Genomic DNA, 19,698 nt, shown 5'->3' on the forward strand with positions numbered 1-19,698 from the left:
GTGAGTCACAAGTGTAGAAGCCTAGAAGCACAAGTGAACAGCTCAACAGTAACCGTATTTACATGTGTTTTCTTTATATTCTGTATGAATATACAGTCTGGACTACAATTAAGTTAGCCCCAGGGCTGCTTCCTCATACAATTGTGTATTTTCTATGACCATTGATGGTGCTGTTGCTCTTGGTTCCAGAAAAGCTCAAAAGAATTATGTGAAAGATAAAAAAAAAAAAGAAAGGAGCCTGCTAGCCTATATGTATATATATATATATATACACACACACCAGAATTTATTTATTTATTTATTTGAGATAAATCATCTCTGACATGTTTGATATGCTGTCACCCTCTGGCATGATGTGTGGACAGGTTGTTCGGCTGTGCCTTTACACTCTTTAATCAGAATCAGAATCAGAAGGAGTTTTATTGCCAAGTTTGCTTGCGCATACAAGGAATTTGTTTTAATGTCATATACTTCAAGTACACAGAGACAACACACACGGACAGTAAAAATAAGATGAGATTAATAAGCATTAAATAAAAAATCACATATGTAAATACAAATACACAACAAATTTCAAAATATATTGAAAAATATATAAAATGTATGTACAGCTGTGCTATAGATGATAGAATAGAATAGAATAGAATGAGATGCAGGGATGTACTAGGAAGGAGGCGGTAACAAATAAATATAAGGTTAATGCACATTGTTTTTGTGTAATGGGGGAACATTTAACTGTTTATGAGGTAGATTGCCTGGGCGAAGAAATTGTTCTTGTGCCTGGTTTTGCATACTACTTAGACATAGTAAGTCGGGGCAAGTGCTACCAGCTGTAGCAGTGTTATATATTTGCCATTGTGTTTTTTTAACTTGTGTTTAGTAGCTTATCTCTTTATCATGTAAAAAGAAAAAGTAAAGCCTTAATTTAACATTGCTGCTGTTGTCTGTGTCCTTAACTCAAACCATCATGTACACTCCCTTAACTACTAACTTGTTAAAACAGTCTCCTGGTCTAAACACAGCTTGATTTTTTTTTGATGTTATCTCACTTATGCTTGCAAAAATGCTCCAGACATATAAGATTTTGAGATCTCCTGTGCATTCCAGTCAATGTTTTGGATAAGATTTAGATCTGAGCTCTGACTGGGTTATTCCAAAACATTCTACTAAAGACACTTTTTGTTGTTGATTTGGATTTGTGCTGCTGGAGGGAGGGTGAACATGTTCTTCGTTTTTAGCTATCTAACAGAGGCCTGTAGGTTTGTGTCAAATCTGTACTTGAGCCGTAGTGTCACCTGAAGAGAAGCCGTCTCAATGCGAGATGCTGCCACCACCATGCTTCACTCTGCGGTTTACCACATACTCTGAACTGGTTTGTGTTAAGAAAAAGCAGATTTTTAAAACGTATATTTACCAATGATATGTGTGGTTATTTATTTATTTATTTATTTATTTATTTAAATAGCAAAACAAACAACATGACAAGAGAATAAAAATGTAAATTTTAAATAAAAAAATACTTATTTTTTTTTAGTAGCATAGTTATTATTGCTTTCGTGTTTTTTATTTTTATATATGGTTTCCAATAACATTTTATTGTCATAAATAAATAAATAAATAAATAAATGAATAATAATAAAAAACTTTAATAGGTGCTTTTGAAATTATTATAATTTCCCGTCCGGACAGAATTGACTGTTGCACCAAATGTGATGCCGTCATCATTTAGAAACAGGAAGTAGACTGACAGCCTTACAGACTGATAGCAATCGGATTCGGAGAGTCGTTGCTGTTAAACGGACTACATTAAAAACCGCAAAAGAGTCGATTTTACTCTTCGATAGATATGTACGTACATTTTAGTGAGAAGAGAGCCGCAATGGTAGGCGTAGCTTTGTCCTTGGCTTATTGTTTACTGACTTTTTGCTCGGTTGAATGTGCCGATTCTAGCAAAGAGTCGGTTGAACATGTAAACATCACAGTTAACGTCACTACTCAGGAGCCTGCAATCACTAAAAACACAGCAAATCATACTTTAAACAGTCTGAATTTGGACGGCTCTATGATCCAGAGGGCTTTATACGTGCTTATCGGCATCACCATTATAGGAGTGCTTTATTTCCTTGTTCGCGCAGTTCGGTAAGTCTTCTGTAGTTACGCCTTTTACGTAACTGTTCTGTAATAACGACACGGTATGTTTAAAACTTAGCGTTACTTCTGTACGGAATAACACGATACGTTCTTATCGTAGTGTAAAATTCGAATCAGAATCAGAAAGAGCTTTAAACAACAAGATATGAGTGGCAAATAAATACACACACAAAACATGTACTGAAACATAAATAAATTGCATGGACAGTCGTGCTAGAGATGTTAGAATGGGATGAGATGCAGGGATGTAGTAGGAAGTAGGTGGTAATTAAATGCAAGGTTAGTGCACATTGTTATTGTGTAATGAGGGAATATTTAAGTGTTTATGAGGTAACATATGTCAAAAAACTACAAATATTTAGCACACTATATGCCACCGCTACTCTAATGCAGAGTGTCTATATACTTAACACTATATATATATATATATTATATTGGGGATGTACCGATACCAATTTTTCTCTTCTGATCCGATTCCGATGCCAGCGTTTGCCGGTATCGGCCGATACCGATCCGATATCTGTGTTTTTTTTCTACCTTTAAAACTAAAGAATGTATACAACTCGCTTAGTTATTAAGATTGATTTGTTTCTGGCAAAGAAATACAATAATGCACATTACTGGATGAAAAATGGTTTTCAAGAAATCTTAAAAAAGTATTAATGCAGTAGCAAACAGTACTTTTAACAGTTAGTGATATAACAATCTAAACCATATATACTGCAATTATTAAGTTAAATTATTTTCTGAAGAAAAGGCAATATTTTAAAGTGAATCTTATATTAGAACTCTTGAAACACAATGCAAAATGTATTAAACAGTAAACCTTGCACCCAAGGTAAAAGGAAAGAAGGGCGCCTGCTAAACTTGCCTGTCTGTCGCAGGCGGTTGTGCAACATATTTCCTATAAAATTTATTATATTTATTTACATTAATGTATTTAATATATAAGTGCAAGTTCAAGCAATAGTCTATGATGTTTGCTGTTCATTATTCAACCACCACGGGCATGGGCGTCGGAAGTAAATACAAAGTGGGCGTGTCCTGTCACACACACACACACACACACACGCACACACACACACACACACACACACACACACACACACACAATGGTTCCGACGCCCATGGATTTCAGGAAGCAGGAGCGTGGTCAATGCTGTAGGTAAAACGCGGAATGGAGTTTAATTTATTAGGGCATTCCTCAAGCAGAATGGATTCGACTGGCGGCGCTAAATAATAAAAATAATAGTAATAAAAAAGACATATGCGCTGAATAGAGACGGTAAAAGTGGGTGGGTCCAATATTATTGGTCTTAAAAGGTGGGTGGCTCCTGTCCCACCCACTTATAATGGTTCCGACGCCCATGACCACAGGCATCGAATTTGGATCGGTCACGCACCACCGATACCCGATCCACTCAAAATGCTTGGATCAGCGCCGATACCGATCCAAAATATCGGATCGGTACATCCCTAATATATATATAATAGTGTCTAGTGAATGGATAACAAAAACAATTGCTATTTTTGAAGGTTGCTATTTTTTTTTTTTTTTTAAATTCCCCATTGAAAATTATTTTTTTATTTGATTTGTTTATTTTTGCATTTATTTTATTGTTTCAATAACAAATAATAACAGAACAAAATGCAATGCTATATTATTCCAATCTTAGTAAAAAAATAACGTAAAAGGAAAGAAAAAGGAAAATGAAAAGAAGGGGCATTGAGCAATACAGTTCATTTTGAAAAGAGGAATTTTCAGCTTTGTAAAAGTCCATAGTTTTGAAAGCTTTTCGGCTTGTGGGTCCTTTTAAAGTTTCAAAACACGTTTTCATTTCCAGCTTAAAATGGATGTTTGGTTTCTTTTCAGACCACTTACATTTATGGATATGTAATTTTCCAAAGAAAATAAAAAGATTTAAAATATGCATATTTAAATTTAAGATATGACATTCCACCATTTTACTTTCCTCATAAAAATATAACATCGTTTGTTAAAGCCTTTTCCCATCGATGGCAAATGACCTCAAACGCACCGAATGTGACCTCTCAAGCTTTAGCAGAATAAATTAAATTTTTTAAAATAAATCACACAACCAGAGCTACTTTTGTAAACACGTCTCTTCTCTTCTCTTCTCTTTCCCCCTCCAGCAGTGCTGTTTATTTCTACGTTTTCATGTTGTTGTGTATATTGTTTATAAACCCTTGCAAATGAATTTGTTTAACTGTTTATCCATGTTTATATCGTTTGTGTACACGTTACTCAATAATATCTCCACTAATGTCAAAATGATTTAGTTATTTATTAATTTGATTTTTTTTATTGTGTTTCTGACCAGGTGTGTGTTTATTAGCAAACATATTTATTTATTTATTTATTTATTTATTTATTTATTTATTTATAAATAAAAAAATACTTGACATGCTAACTTATGGCTATATTCATATGGTTTTAGTCTGAAGAAATCTTCTACAACAAGAAAAAAATATGGACTTCTGGCAAACTATGATGACACGGTGGAGATGGCACAGCTGGAAAGTGATGAAGATGACAACACTGTGTATGAAGCCAAATCACTGAGAAGGTGTGTGTGTGTGTGTCTGTATGTGTGTGTTATTGTTCAATAAAACATTTAGTTTTAACAGTTTTAAAGAAGGCAACACACACATTTCAACCTTACATCTGTTACAATCTGATAAACAAGTCTGTTAGCTTTTATAGTGTGGTTCTGATGATGAGTCTCCGGTCAGGTTCGTGTACATGTCGTGGGGCAGTCTGCAGGAAGCCTTGAAACTGATAGTTACATTAATGAAAAAAAATCCCTAGAATCAGAATCAGGTTTGTTGGCCAAGTGTGTTGACACACACAAGAAATTTGGTTCCAGCTGTTTGTGACTCTCAAAAGTACAGACATAAATAACACTGTACTATACAAGACAATGCAGACGATGAGATACAATATCGACAGAATGAGTATTAAATATGAATATAGAATATGACTGATCAGTTATGTACATAGTGTGGGAGTGCAAATAACAATATTGTGCAATATTATGCTTTTTGTACAATATACAGCAGCAGGAGTGTGTGTAATATATACATATTATAAAATATAATGCTTTCCTGAAGTCCAAGGCTGATAAAAACAAACTTGTGTATAAAAAAGGAGTTCTCTTTCTAGCTCCTTTGCCTTTAGTTCATTTCCTAAACTAACATTCATTTTATTGTATGTTTATTAGATGAGTCCTGAGGGCCAAGAGGAAAGGACAATGAAGGTAACGAACCCCTGATTTTGAATATCAATTTCTCATGTTGCTGCTGGAGGATGAAAGAATTGTGTTATCGAAAGTTAGCATTGTGCAGCTGGAATAAACGAGTCAGCAAGGCTGACGTGCAAAGATTAAACATCAGTTATATTGTTTCCTTTTTGGACTCCACTCCATCAGATTATCTGTTGTTAAAGAAAGTATCATGTCTCAAGTCTCGTGTCTTTATATTACTCAAGTCTGTGTGTGTGTGTCTGTGTAATAAGATTATTCTTATTATGGCATCACTGAGTTGCATTGAGTTGTAATGCATTACACAACCCGATGGATGGATGGATGGGTGAGTTATTGATTGAATGTATAATTGATTAGATGAATGGGTGGATGTATTGATTGGATGAATGGATAGATGAATGGATTTATTGATTAGATGGATGAATGGATGGATTGATGAATGGATGTACTGATGGATTAATTGATTGGATGGATAGATATCTGGCAGTATGGACGGGTTAATTTATTTATTGATTGGATGGATGGATTGATGGATGGATGGATGTCAGCAGCCATCACTAAACTTTCCTGTGTTTTTTCTCCCCAGCAATAAAGTGGAATGGACCAAACAAATGACCAAAAAGAGCATCTGGACCTCGGGCTGTGGTGTGTTTGGAGCGTTATCTTTGGTCATATTTTATATTAAAACTGCTTACCACAAGCCTCCGCTGCTGTGAAACTGTGCAATGTGTTCTGTACCAGATAAATTCCTGGAGTTGTGATGCTCTATTTGTCTATCCCCCCCAAACACCCCCCCCCCCCATCATTTTTTAATTTCAACGATTTTGCTTTCATTTTCATTTTTTTTATGTTTAGACATGCCGTTTTACTGAGAGTTCAACACAGCCGTATTACAGCACTCTGGAGTGTATAGTGTAATATAACTGCAAATACTGATACAATATTCTTATTACACCATCTCCTCAGTAGTGCAAAAGTGAGTGTGTGGATAACGGTTAACAAACACAACAGCGTGCGGCTCTGCGACACGGCCAGCTTTGGTTTTCGGTATTAGGACTCCTCTAAAACAAAGTCCTGAGCCTTTAGAAGATACAAATCCTTTTTTAAACTTATTTTTTCCCTCCAGGTAAAAATGACAATACTTTTCTGCACTCGGGGCAAAAAGGGTTGAGGTGGCTGTTGTTACTACCTTCACTACTAAGGAATTTTTGTATATTATCTAAAAAAAAAAAATAGAAAAAGCTTTTCACTTCCATCTTCATTTGTTTATCCTTTTTTTTTATTTATTGCTAAATTTAAAGTCACAATAAATGGGGGAAAAACGTATGGTTTGTTTACGTATGGTTGTGTACATTTTAAATATTCACATTGAAGTAATTTTGCAGGCCTCGTTAAAACATTAAATTCTTTATCGGTCGTTCATCGCTGGCAGAAAAGATGAACGCGTGCTGATCAATTGAAGACAAGGCAATTGAATATATATATATTTTTTTTCACTTGCTTTTCCATGCACTACGGGTGGCTTCGGCTTCTGTTTATGTCATCATTTTAATTACAATGCATATCCAGATGGTGCTCATCTCCGGCTTCTTCATTCCTTTACAGTGAACGTTGGTTTATCATTTTTTTTTCTTTCTTTCTTTTAAATCTTTGACTTTGACTATGAATGCGTTTCTGTCTTTCCTCTGTTCGGTGAAGGTTACTGTATCTCTTGAGTGGAATGTCTTGAGTGGAATGTAAGAGACGAGCTTTATATCGATTCATTTGACCCTACTGGGGTTTTTTTGTGTGTTTGGACGTTGGACGGTCAATATTTGGTGTTTAACGTTCAGATTCTGTGCCTTTAAGTGTTTTCTATTCGGACGGACTGTAATTCGAAGTGATCTGTGACTCCACGTGGTTTCTGCATTCCTGTATTTTGAAAGCTTTAAATTTGTCAAAAAAAAAACATTTCATACATAATATATTTCTAAAATTACCTTTAAAAAGTTCTATAAGTGAATGGAATATTGATTGCTTGAAATGTTTTTGTCAATATTTTGTTATTAAAGCTTATATAAAGCCACATTTATATAAGCAAGGAGTTTATTGGTCAGATATCATTCATAGTGATGTGTGCACTTTATTCACTCTCTCTCTCACACACACACAATCTCTTCAGTAATCACGATTAAATACAACTCACCTTGCTATTTCTCTCTCTCTCCCTCTCTGTCTCTCTCTCTGTGTCTGTTTATCTGTTATTTGGGTAGTGTTCTCTCTCTCTCTCTCTCTCTCTCTCTCTCTCTGTCTGTTTATCTGTTATTTGGGTGGTGTTATTAATATGTTCTCTCTCTCTCTCTCTCTCTCTCTCTCTCTCTCTCTCTCTCTGTCTGTTTATCTGTTATTTGGGTGGTGTTATTAATATGTTCTCTCTCTCTCTCTCTCTCTCTCTCTCTCTCTCTCTCTGTCTGTTTATCTGTTATTTGGGTGGTGTTATTAATATGTTCTCTCTCTCTCTCTCTCTCTCTCTCTCTCTCTCTCTCTCTCTCTCTCTCTCTCTCTCTCTCTGTCTGTTTATCTGTTATTTGGGTGGTGTTATTAATATGTTCTCTCTCTCTCTCTCTCTCTCGCTCTCTCTCTCTCGCTCTCTCTCGCTCTCTGTCTGTTTATCTGTTATTTGGGTGTTATTCCTATTTTCTCTCTCTCTCTCACACACACACACACACACACAGAGCTCTGATTCTGGTCATTTGTACAGTATAATTCATTTAAATGGATCCTGTGCTGTGATGTATTATGGGGCTGTTCCTCTTACTGAAACGCTTGATGATTAACAGCATTTTCTGGATGTTTTTTGTTTTTTTTAATAAAGAACCTTTACCTAAGTGTGTGTTGGTGCGTTCTTTCAAGGTCGCTGCCTGAGAAATCAAATGCCTGTAAACACAGACAAAATATTTGTACATCCTGTTTAGAATTCTGACATTTCAGCTAACATCTCTCATGTGAAGTATATAAAAAAATTGTACTGATAACCTGATGGCACTTTTATAATGTAACATTGTAAGTAGAGAAATGTAGTTAATACACACTAGTCGTTTATTACTGGGACCGTCGAATCCAAGAATACGTGGAATTACAGCTCTGTTTTTCTGAGAAGTACAAATACTAAGTCCAATTGCTCCATGAGTCTTTCATAAGATTCTGTTAACATTTATGGTGTTTATTCTTCCGGGTTTCCTCTGGGGTCTCTGGTTTTCTCCCATCTGCCAAAAAATTCATTTCAACTTGATTCAGCATATAAAATACATATACAATGTATAATATACAATGGCAGCCTTACAGAAATATATAAATTCAGTATATCCATAATGCGCAAGCCAGAGGTGATGGTGATGGAAAACTCCCTGAGATGATATTAGGGAGAAGAAACCTTGAGAGGAACCAGACTAAAAACAGAAACTCATGCTCATCTGGTTGACACCACACAGTGTGATTATAAATCATTTCCCTTCTATAACCGTTTACAATATGGCCAGAAGGTGCAATTATATAATCAGGAAAAATTATTCCAGTTCTAACATGAAGTCTTGGATCTTCTTGAAGTTATCGTCTGTGCACTGATGGAGACTTGAGTGCAAAACTGGTCTTATCAACTGCAGACCTAAAGCCATCTCCGTGCTTTCTAAGTAACACCATCCACAGTAAGTTTATGTATCTTTAGGTTGGTCATGTGGTGGTCATCTTCAGCAGCAGTGAGTCGTTTTGCAAGTGATGAGATCTCTGTGCAGGAGAAGGTCATGAGGGTCAGGATCACTGATGTGACACACCAGTAGAAAGATTGGTGACACAAACTTTTCCCAAGGTTAAACATTGCACCCTTTATGGTGCCCATTATGAACAGGCTTCCCTTCACCTTCACCTTCTCCTACTCTTCTTCCTCCTCCTCCTCCTTCTTCTTCTTCTTCTTCTTCCTCTTTTTTAATGTTATTTATTTTTTATTAGGCCAACAAAACATGAAAAATGCCATACATAAGTGGCTTGTTATAGTCTGAATCCAATACTTCCAACAGACAAGCATAATAATAATTACATTAATTGCTAAGTCAGATGTTATATCTTTCATAAAGATGCCAAAGATCACATTTCTGCCTGTGAAATCACAGAGATCTATAAATTTAGGAGCAACCAGTAACACAGGCAAATTTAACAAAAAAGTGACACTGGACAGTAAATAATGCCAATATAAATAATGTCCTTTCTACAACAGTTTGTAGTCAAGTAGAATTAAGGAACCAAGAGTTCCTGAGGAACTAATAGGTCAGAGTCATTTCTGCATTCACCACAGACCCAGTACTAATTCCTTCCTGCTGAAGTCTTCAAATGATTGCTGATGAAGATCCGAGCACTAAGCTGGCTGACGCGACTATTAGCTCAAAGATGGTGTGACGGTGTCCAGACGGCCCCATCCACAGCAATCCCATGAGTTCATGCAGATTTATCCCCAGCAGAGTGCAGACCAGGCAATGATACTCCAACTCCAACTGGAGATAGGGCATCAGGATTGATGAAGTACGTCCGAGAGAGAGCGAGAGAGAGAGAGAGAGAGAGAGAGAGAGAGATATTAGGTGTGATTGTGATCATGTGATGGTAAAGACATGATGGTAAAGATGTGATGTAAAGACAATGTACATTATGTGCAAAGTGCAGGCAGCATGGGTATGTGGTATGGGTATGTGGCCTAGTGATTAAGGTGGTGGCCTGCCAATCGGAAGGTTGTTCAAATCCCAGGTCACCAAGCTGCCACTGCTGGGCCCCTGAGCAAGGCCCTTAACCCTCAATTGCTCAGTTGTATAAAATGAGATGCAATCAAGTGATGGTTAAAGACAATATACATTATGTGCAAAGTGCAGGCAGCATGGGTATGTGGTAGCCTAGTGGTTAAGGTGGTGGCCTGCTAATCGGAAGGTTGTTCAAATCTCAGGTCACCAAGCTGCCACTGCTAGGCACCTGAGAATGGCCCTTAACCCTCAATTACTCAGTTACTTAGTTGTATAAAATGAGATGAGTGTCGCTCTGGAAAAGTGGGCCTGCTAAATGATGTGATGTAAATGTAAGCAGTGTAAAAGAGAGAGCCAGAAAGTGACACAGACATGAGAGCTTCCTTAAACATACAGCATCCAACCACTCCACAGTCAGCAAACCTGAGAGACATGCCTATGAACCCTCCAGATTTGCTTCTTTACCTAAGAAAAACTAAATAATTATCATAAGACATAATGGTTGCTGTATTAACTAAAAGATGCATTACAGACCATATTCCTTTCTTCTCCATCATCCTATCATGTTAGTGTAAAACTTGTTCCTATATAACACTTCACCTACAATTCCATAACGGGATTTTATGGGGACTAACATTATGCTTGAATATCATTTTTTTTTAAATAAAGTAAACCTGTTGATTGAATTCACATCATTTAACAGGGGGTTTTACGGTCATAACATGTCTAAAGAGGAAGTTGATACCTCCTAGTTTCATAAAGACATGGTTTGGTATATGAAACCTAAAGCTGTTTTCCTTTTTCATAAAAAAAAAAAAATAAATAAATAAATAAAAAATCTTAGCCAATGAATTTTAAGAGTTCATTAATTAATTCAGTCAATGTCGACTCTTCTTCTTCCTCTTCTTGAACTCTATTCTTATTATAAACATAACCCTGCGCTTCCACCAGGTTGCGCTCTGTGTCTGTCTAATCCACCAGCCTAAGCAGCATCTTATGTTCTTATGTGGTCTGTAAACACACCTCAACCTCAAGCTTTAAACTTTCTGCCTTATGTAACAATCTAATATATTTGATATATATTCTGTAAATTACTGCAAAAAAAGAAAGAAAAAGAAAGAAAGAAAGAAAGAAAGAAAGAAAGAAAGGGGAAATGAAAAGGTTGTAAGTATATTCCACTAAATCAACACTTTCCCTTTTGGTGGTTTAGCTACAGAATGGTATGAATGGTACCCGAAGACAAAATAAAACCAATGAACACAAATACTTATTAGTTTACATTGTTACCTACTGTTGTGAGTTTATCTACTGTACTGTATTCATCATCCTGCTGGATATTATTCTGCTCCTATTATGTCCAACCATCACTGCTAATTCCACTGTAAAAACAAGATTAGAAACAAACCCAATACAGTCTCTCTTCAGATGTCTGTTAAGTAAAACTCAACGACGGTCTAAGCATCAGTGGTCTAAGCATCAGTGGACACGAATGATGACATCCTCTTGTGTTAAATTAGGCATCACACGGTCCGCCATTCCAAAATACACTGCATCACAACGAGAGAGCTAAATAAAATGCAGAGACAGAGAGAGAGAAAGAGAGAGAGAGAGAGACTGTTTCGTTCATTCACTCATAGTCAGTACAGAGGTGTGCTCCAGCTGTGCATTTCCTGCTTTTCATAACAGCTCAAGTGTTGTTCATGACTCATATTCTTACATTTCTCTGGCTCTATTCAGCAGCTTCATGTGAGAAGAGATGTGAAAAGCAGCTGCTCCTTGTAAACCTTATGTTTTTTTATTTGCCGTAGAAAAAAAAGGAACCCTTTTAAACCCTTTTGTATGGCGTTATGAAATCTGGAGGCTGGCGTGGAGCTCCTTTGGCCTGCTTTTGGGAAGTCAGAAATCTGGAAATGTATCATAAGCATTATAGGATTGAGAGGCAAAGTAACAGTAGTGACAATAATTTGGTGAAATTATGCCTGAAGTGGTGGGAGAGATGTCTATTATCATGCCATCATACAGGTGTAATGATCTAACATTAGTTCAATCGTTGCTGTATATCGCTATAGAGCAAAAGTACAGTACGTGTTCACTGGAAAGATGATCAGATATGGTAGAATGTATAAGGTATAATATAACCTGCTGAGTTTAACATGAGTTTATAGCTGAGATTTGGTGTAAATGTATATTTATCAGAAGTTGCTCGTAATCTGCAGTGCAGCTCCAGTGAGAGAGGATAAAATTGTCACACGTCACATCCTGATGAGTAACGAATGAGTAATTGGTGTCATGCTGTTACAGGAAATGAATCAAGGACACATTGATGATGGATTTCTCACAAAATGTTTTGTTCCTCCTACACCTCAGCGATTTGCCAAGACAAGATTCTCTGACAAGATTTTATTAATGAACTCTTTTTATGGCAGAGTTCAGTATTTAATTTAATTTGTGACGTCACACTTTACAGTAATGCTTAATGGCTCAAATAACACTAAACATATACTGTACGTTATCATTTTATTGTGGCAATTATGTACAGTGTCTTACTATCATAAAGACCTTTACTAGTGCTTTGTGAATTGTTTGTACTCTACATACAGAAACCCATAAACATACCCATAAACATACAGAAGTCCTTGTACTCTTATAACAGACTTTCAGTGATAAAATATTTGATTTGTTTATACTAATTGAAAATGTTCAGTATGTTGATTTGGAAAGCCATTGTATTTAAGAAAATATGCCATGTTTTATTAGTATATAATATGTATTATTTGACCTTTTTTTAGAATATAGAATGTTTGTAAAACACGCTAAGTTTGTGTTATCGCTTATTATATACATTATAGCACCATTTAATACAATTTTAATTATTTATTATTTACTATTATTTTTTTCTTTAAAAGATTAATACATTTTTTTCAGATAATTTAATTGTTTTTGGAATTAAAATAAATATGTTTGTCATATTCCTGAAAAACTGCAAAAGGCTGCTCTGCTTTAACTCTGACTGATCTAAAGTGCTGACACTGGAGTCTCCTTCCATAATGAATCCTCCTTCATAACATAAGGATTACTCACTATTTAAACTCTGCTCACGTTATGTGTCCACTGTAGACGTCCTTGTGTAAACCTTCTCTATAGATAAGAGAGAAAGACAAGAGGACAAATAAAAAATGAAAGGCTTGTTTTGGAAAAAAAAAAATTGACACAACTTACTTTGTTACAAAAACGACTGGAAATATTTCCAGGAAAACAGTCAATAATGATTCAGATTCTAAAAAAAAAAAAAAAAAAAAAAAAATATCATTAAAAGCAGTAATTTTCATTTTCAAGTTCATTTTTGAAATTATGTCATGAAAATGGATGACTAACCACAAAAGGCAGGCTTGCAAAAAATTAGTATGATGTCTGAATACTAAAGATTTTTGAAAATAAAAAAGAAATAAAATAAAGTTCACTTCTGTTTCTTCTTCTCCTTAAGGCCCTACTTTTCTGCTCTTCTCTCTCCCTCTTTCCGCCTTTCTCTGTCTCGCTTTCAAAGTCATAGGCGAACTTTCCTCCTGACCTTGCTGCGTGTTGGCTTGCCGGGGCTGCCACTGCTTGACGGAGTGCCACAGGGGGACATAATAAACTGCGCCCTTTTCATCCAGGACACAAAGGCTGCGAGGAGAAGACTGCGGCCTCAAAGGAAGTAACAGAACAAAAGAGACGAGGCCAATAGATCTACCAAGCGGCAGAGGAAGCCTGAAACTCTCCTGGTCTTGCTCTCTCATTCACACATGCATAATCACAAATGCCCTGATAAACAACTGCGAGCCAGTTGAAGTCGTTTAAGGCTTGTCCCATCAGCATCCGAGTACGTACTTTCCTGTACGTTTTTTCCGGATGTCAGATTAGTAAAATGTACAATCAAAAAAGCTTTCTCAAATTTACAACCTCCAAATCAGGAATTTCACAAACAAACTGGCAGTTAAATGAACAGAAACTCAGATTCATAAATTAAGATCTCAAACTGCTCCGAAAAATCTTAAAGCCATTATTTTTTACACAAGTGCAAACTAACTGTGTAAAACATATATTTAACTATGAATTTCATATCTGCCTCTATAGTCTTGTACAATGTAATAAATATAAGCCTCTGTATCTATGCCTCAAATATCTGTATCTGTACTTTGGTGTGATTTGTCCATTTTTCTTCCTTACAATCCTGCTTTTCTTTTTTTAATCAATTTTTATGACCCCAGAAGCAGTGGATAATCCTGGAGAAAAAAAAAACAGAGTTAGGTATTACTGATCTCAACTAGAAATGTGAATTTACACTTGACAGTAACAGCACATGAATAATCCTGCACTAATATCTGAATTATTACTTACTTCAGTATGAACTAATGATGAGACACGAACTAATCAGAAACTAATGAAATGCTAAGCTTAACTACGACGGATCTGATGAATTCATGTTTGAATAACAAGCACCTTAAGTACGTGTCAGTACATAATTTTTTCCCCCACAGCCATAAACCTACTAAACTGTGTGCTACACCGCAAGGACCCTGATGTCTCACTAATACATCACTCTGTAATCACATTGCAGTACTGCTCCACCATTTATGTTCTATTACATCTTTTTCTAACAAATGTAATTGTACATAAGTGTACATTCATTCTTTAACCTAGTTTACATCCGTTTATGTATATTATCTGTACATACACTGTGTATGTCTTGGTTACTCTTAAACATACAGTACAATATACATAATGCACACATTTACACTATATATATATATATATATATTATATATTAAATAGTAAATGTCTAGACAACTGGCATAGATTCCTATTTTTCTTATGCACATAATACCTTCCATAACTCTATCTATCTATCTATCTATCTATCTATCTATCTATCTATCTATCTATCTATCTATCTATCTATCTATCTATCTATCTATCTATCTATCTATCTATCTATCTATCTATCTATCTATCTATCATTGTTAGTTCATGTATGAATATAAATCTAAGAATATTCAGATGAATTTAAATGAAACTTGCAGTATTTATATGTTATGGTTAAATGTTATATCATTTGCTTTATGTAGTACAGCTGCGTACACAAACATCACTGGATAGATGGCGCTGGATGGCTTTCATCATTTATAAGGATTCTCCTTACTGAAGGTAGAAAAACACACTAATAATAAACACCAATCAGTTCATCTCAACCCGATTTGCATCATCATCATCATCATCATCATCATCATTATCATCATTTTCATCTTCATATTCATCATCATCATCATTTCTATTCAAATCCCTCTGCAGTACTAGGACGTGTGTCTCAGGGACAGGGCTATGCTCCTTTACAGACAAGAGACAATGATGTTTTGAAAATGATGCACCTTTAATTCATACACTTTCTTATTGAGCAAATTTAATCGAGTTCACTCCTATTAATACAAATGTGTACTGATGTGTACTTATTTAAGTATTAATGCAATACTGTATTACTTTTTGTAACACTGTGTTATTATTGTTGTAGGTTCCATTTTACAAAATCTAAACCAACTAGTAGCTAGTTAAAAAAAATACTAAACCATGGTGACCTTGACCAGGCAGCTACTAAGGATGTATGAATCAACATACATACAGAATGTTCATTTTAAAGCAAAAACCTCTTGTTTATGCATTATTTTTTTTGTATCCTGCACAAAACAACACAATGCCAGCTCTAGATAAACCCAGATTTCCTGCGAACCTTTCTGTCAAGCTTTCTAAAAAAAAACAAAAAGCAAAAAAAAAAAAAAGCCAAAAAAGCCCAAACGTTTCCTTTATATTTCTATGTGTTCATAGTGAATAATGTGTTTATACTCATTTCCATTCCCACTCAAGAGACTATACAGATTATTCTTGCTGGCGATTGTGTGAGTCAGATGCAGATTTCTTACCACTTCCAGGCTTGTTTTTTTTTTTTTTTAGTGAAAAATGCTAATCTTTAACTGAATGCATTGACTATGTGAGATCTTATACAACATGTGATGTATCCCAGTCTATGAAACCTGATTTAGTCCAGCGCTGGGGCGTTCTATTATAATGCACTGTTTCACATCAGGGGTCGAGGATAGATACGAGAGGCTTTACCACTAGGAAGGTTGACTGGATCAAAGAGTACACACACTCCTGTGCTTTAGAGTTAAATAAGGGGAGGGGGAAAAAAGATAATAAAAAGCAACTGAGGCGTTTTTTTTTTTTTTTGTGGTAGTAAATCTTATGTAAATGAGATGGAGAGATTGGGACTTTGGAGAACAGAAGATAACCGCTCGTCCAATTCTTCTATCTGTCGCTCATCCTTCCTCCATTCTCTACTCGCCTTCTCTTGCTCTCCTCAGCGCTCTGCCTCTTTGCACACACGGCTGAACAAAGCTGGATTGTGGGAAAGCGTCTGGATGCCAGCTCGGTCACACACAGCAGTCAAGCGGCAAGCATTCCACCCAAGTCATTTTTGGATGGAATTTTTTTTGCACCCACCTTTTTTTCCCCTCCCGTTTTTGCCTAATCCCTCACTAGCCTTCTCTCCCCTTTCTACTTTTCCCATCTGGGCCCTTCCGTCCCGCCTGTCACAGCTCACAAACTTCCCCCTTGTAAGGCTGACGGACAGTTCAGAGAAGAGAGGGGACGCAACCCTGCTCAATAGACCTTTTCAAGAAGGTGATTAAAGATTTCTTCTTTTTTTCAGAGCCCCTTTGTCGCCCTCATTTTTTTAAGCATGCGTCCCTTGTGGACAAAAGCTTCCAGTCTGTGTTTGGGAACACGCAGCCTCCTCTGGAGTGGAGGTCGGACTGCAGACTAGAAAAGGCGGGAGCTCGTGACCTTTCTCTTTCTCCTCACCATTTGATTATGAATTAGTCCTGGCCTGTGCTAACTTTGTACATTTGACCCTGATGAAAAAGAGCTGAACTCATTGTTTGTTCACTCGGTGGACCTTTTTAACCCCTTCAGGGTTTTGCATTCATTTATTTGCAGTCAGAGTCTCTTTTTTACTATTCCATCCTGGCTAGTAGTCCATCAGTACCATAATACTGTGAGTTTTATGCATTTGTTTCAAGCCTACATGAATTAAAAAATAAGGAATTTAAAAAAAAATAGAGAAACAAGAAGTGAAGATTCTGGTGTGATTGAATGTGTGACAACATTGAATGATTTGCAATCAAAAAGAAATAAGCAGCCCAAAATAGATACGTTTGATTAGGCTTGTGTACTTGTGTTCTATTTATTTCCTCATAAATAATAATAGCTTTTGAAAAAAAAGTCATTAAAGCAGATACGCGTGTATTTCTGCAGGCTGTGGTGACAAATCCATTTCAAAATCATGATGCAAATTAAATAAATGGGAACAAATTGAGTCATTTTTATATTGAAAGCTTACTTTTTTACAATTTTACTTTTTTTCTATGAACAACTCGACCTGGCCCTGAAAGATTCAATTTAGGAAAAAAAAAACCCTTTCTATCTCATTACACTTCTTAATCTCTGTCCATGTAACTTACCTTTCTCTGCTGCCTTTTGTAAAGTACATATAAAGTATAAAGCAGATAACGGTGTTGAAAAGGAGGTCAGAAATCGAGTGACTGAAATTTAATTTCCTCCAGACTGATGAAGCATGAGAGAGGAGGGATGCTGCAGGAAAACAGGCTGTTGAGCTTACCCCAAGGCATCCGTGATGAGGCAAAGAGTGGCAGCAAAATGGCGTTTTCTCTTGCTTTATTTTAGTTTAATGAGGTGAATATTGCTGCGTGTGAGTAATGAATTGAAGACGGCATTCTGTTCTAAACGAATCGGCCGTGCTCCTCTGCTGCTCATTTCTTCCTGGGCTCGCACCCCTGCCGTACTTTGCATTGTGCCATTTCATAATCAGGGTGTCAAGGGGCAGGACATAATAACACATACTTTCCTATTAGCCTCATGAAAAAGCCATTTGCGTTCTAAAGGGAACAGAGAGGGAAATGTGACAGTTTTTGTCTTTGCACTGTGACATCAAACAGTAAAAAAATAGTCCATTCGCTCTTATTTGCCGAGTCCCTCAATGGCTTTTATTCAGAGTCTGAAATAGGACTTAAAACTTTTTGTTCTCATTTGAAGTTAAACACACTGGAAAGGTTTTTTTTTTTTAGGTGGCAGAGTTGGTGATTGGATTGGAGTCTTTAGAGGGTTTCCAAGGTTTGGTTCAGTGTGGGATTTCTTATGGTGTACCCTGTGGAGAAGACCACACATTGAGTCTGAAACACATGCCACACTTTCGGATTATTAAAGCACTTCTTTAAGTGCAGACATTCAAAGGAGAAAGTCTGGCTCACGTTTCAAACACCAGGGTTTTAACTCTAATCTCTAATCATAGTGAAAATGGTAATCGTATCTGAGGCGAAAGGGACAACAGTTGAACAGGATAAAAAATTAATAGTACAAATAAAATGAAAACAATACCATCTTTACCAGTCAATATTTTTCATGTTGGAACAGTTTTGGAAAGTGCTGTTAAATCCTGTCAATTAGAGCTAGGAATAGGTTATAAATATAGACCCAAAAAGATTTTTAGATAAAACTAAAACAAAATTTAATTTAATGTGTTTCCATTAGGGGGGCACGGTGGCTTAGTGGTTAGCACCTTCGCCTCACACCTCCAGGGTTGGGGGTTCGATTCCCGCCTCCGCCTTGTGTGTGTGGAGTTTGCATGTTCTCCCCGTGCCTCGGGGGTTTCCTCCGGGTACTCTGGTTTCCTCCCCCGGTCCAAAGACATGTATGGTAGGTTGATTGGCATCTCTGGAAAATTGTCCGTAGTGTGAGTGAATGAGTGTGTGTGTGCCCTGCGATGGGTTGGCACTCCGTCCAGGGTGTATCCTGCCTTGATGCCCGATGACGCCTGAGATAGGCACAGGCTCCCTGTGACCCGAGGTAGTTCGGATAAGCGGTAGAAAATGAGTGAGTGAGAGTGAGTGAGTGTTTCCATTAAAGTGCTGCTTTATAAGGTTTATAAAGATTGTCCAGTGAAAATAATGAAACTAATCTATCTATCTATCTATCTATCCATCCATCCTTCCATCCACCCATTTTTAGTAACAGTTATCCTACACAGGCTCACAGGGATCCTGCAGTTGATCCCAGGGGACTCGAGGCACAAGACGAGGGTCACCCTGGACAGCGTGCCAACCCACAGGACGTGATCACACACACACACACACACACACACACACACACACACACACACACACACACACACACACTCACTCACACACCCAATCACACACTATAAACAATTTAGAGATGCTAATCATCCTACAACCCATGTCTTTGGCATGGGGGAGGAAATCGGAGTACCCAGAGGAAACCCTGTGCTTTCTCACAAAGCACAGGGAGAACATGCAAACTTCATGCACACAGGGCAGAGGTAATAAAATCTAACCCTCAACCCCGTATATATCTTAAAAACTCTTCACTAATAATCT

At 36.7% G+C, this 19,698-nt stretch overlaps 1 protein-coding gene across 1 annotated transcript; it reads left to right on the forward strand.

The window, feature by feature from the left end:
• Positions 1-1,740: 1,740 nt before the first annotated feature.
• fam174c (family with sequence similarity 174 member C) lies at positions 1,741-6,203 on the forward strand. Its single transcript, XM_060878843.1, has 4 exons — positions 1,741-2,139; positions 4,611-4,739; positions 5,394-5,429; positions 6,022-6,203. Exons 1-3 carry the CDS (start codon positions 1,847-1,849, stop codon positions 5,395-5,397), a joined length of 426 nt encoding a protein of 141 aa, XP_060734826.1. The 5' UTR covers positions 1,741-1,846; the 3' UTR covers positions 5,398-5,429; positions 6,022-6,203.
• The last annotated feature ends 13,495 nt before the right edge of the window (positions 6,204-19,698 follow it).

This window comes from Tachysurus vachellii, chromosome 1 (genome assembly GCF_030014155.1).
Source record: "Tachysurus vachellii isolate PV-2020 chromosome 1, HZAU_Pvac_v1, whole genome shotgun sequence".
In the NCBI taxonomy this organism is placed as follows: Eukaryota; Metazoa; Chordata; class Actinopteri; order Siluriformes; family Bagridae; genus Tachysurus; species Tachysurus vachellii.

Coding starts and splice junctions, on each gene's coding strand:
- fam174c (XM_060878843.1), top strand. CDS start 1,847: ATGTACGTACATTTTAGTGAGAAGAGAGCCGCAATGGTAGGCGTAGCT. Junction 2,140..4,610: donor TTCCTTGTTCGCGCAGTTCG/GTAAGTCTTCTG, acceptor ATATGGTTTTAG/TCTGAAGAAATCTTCTACAA.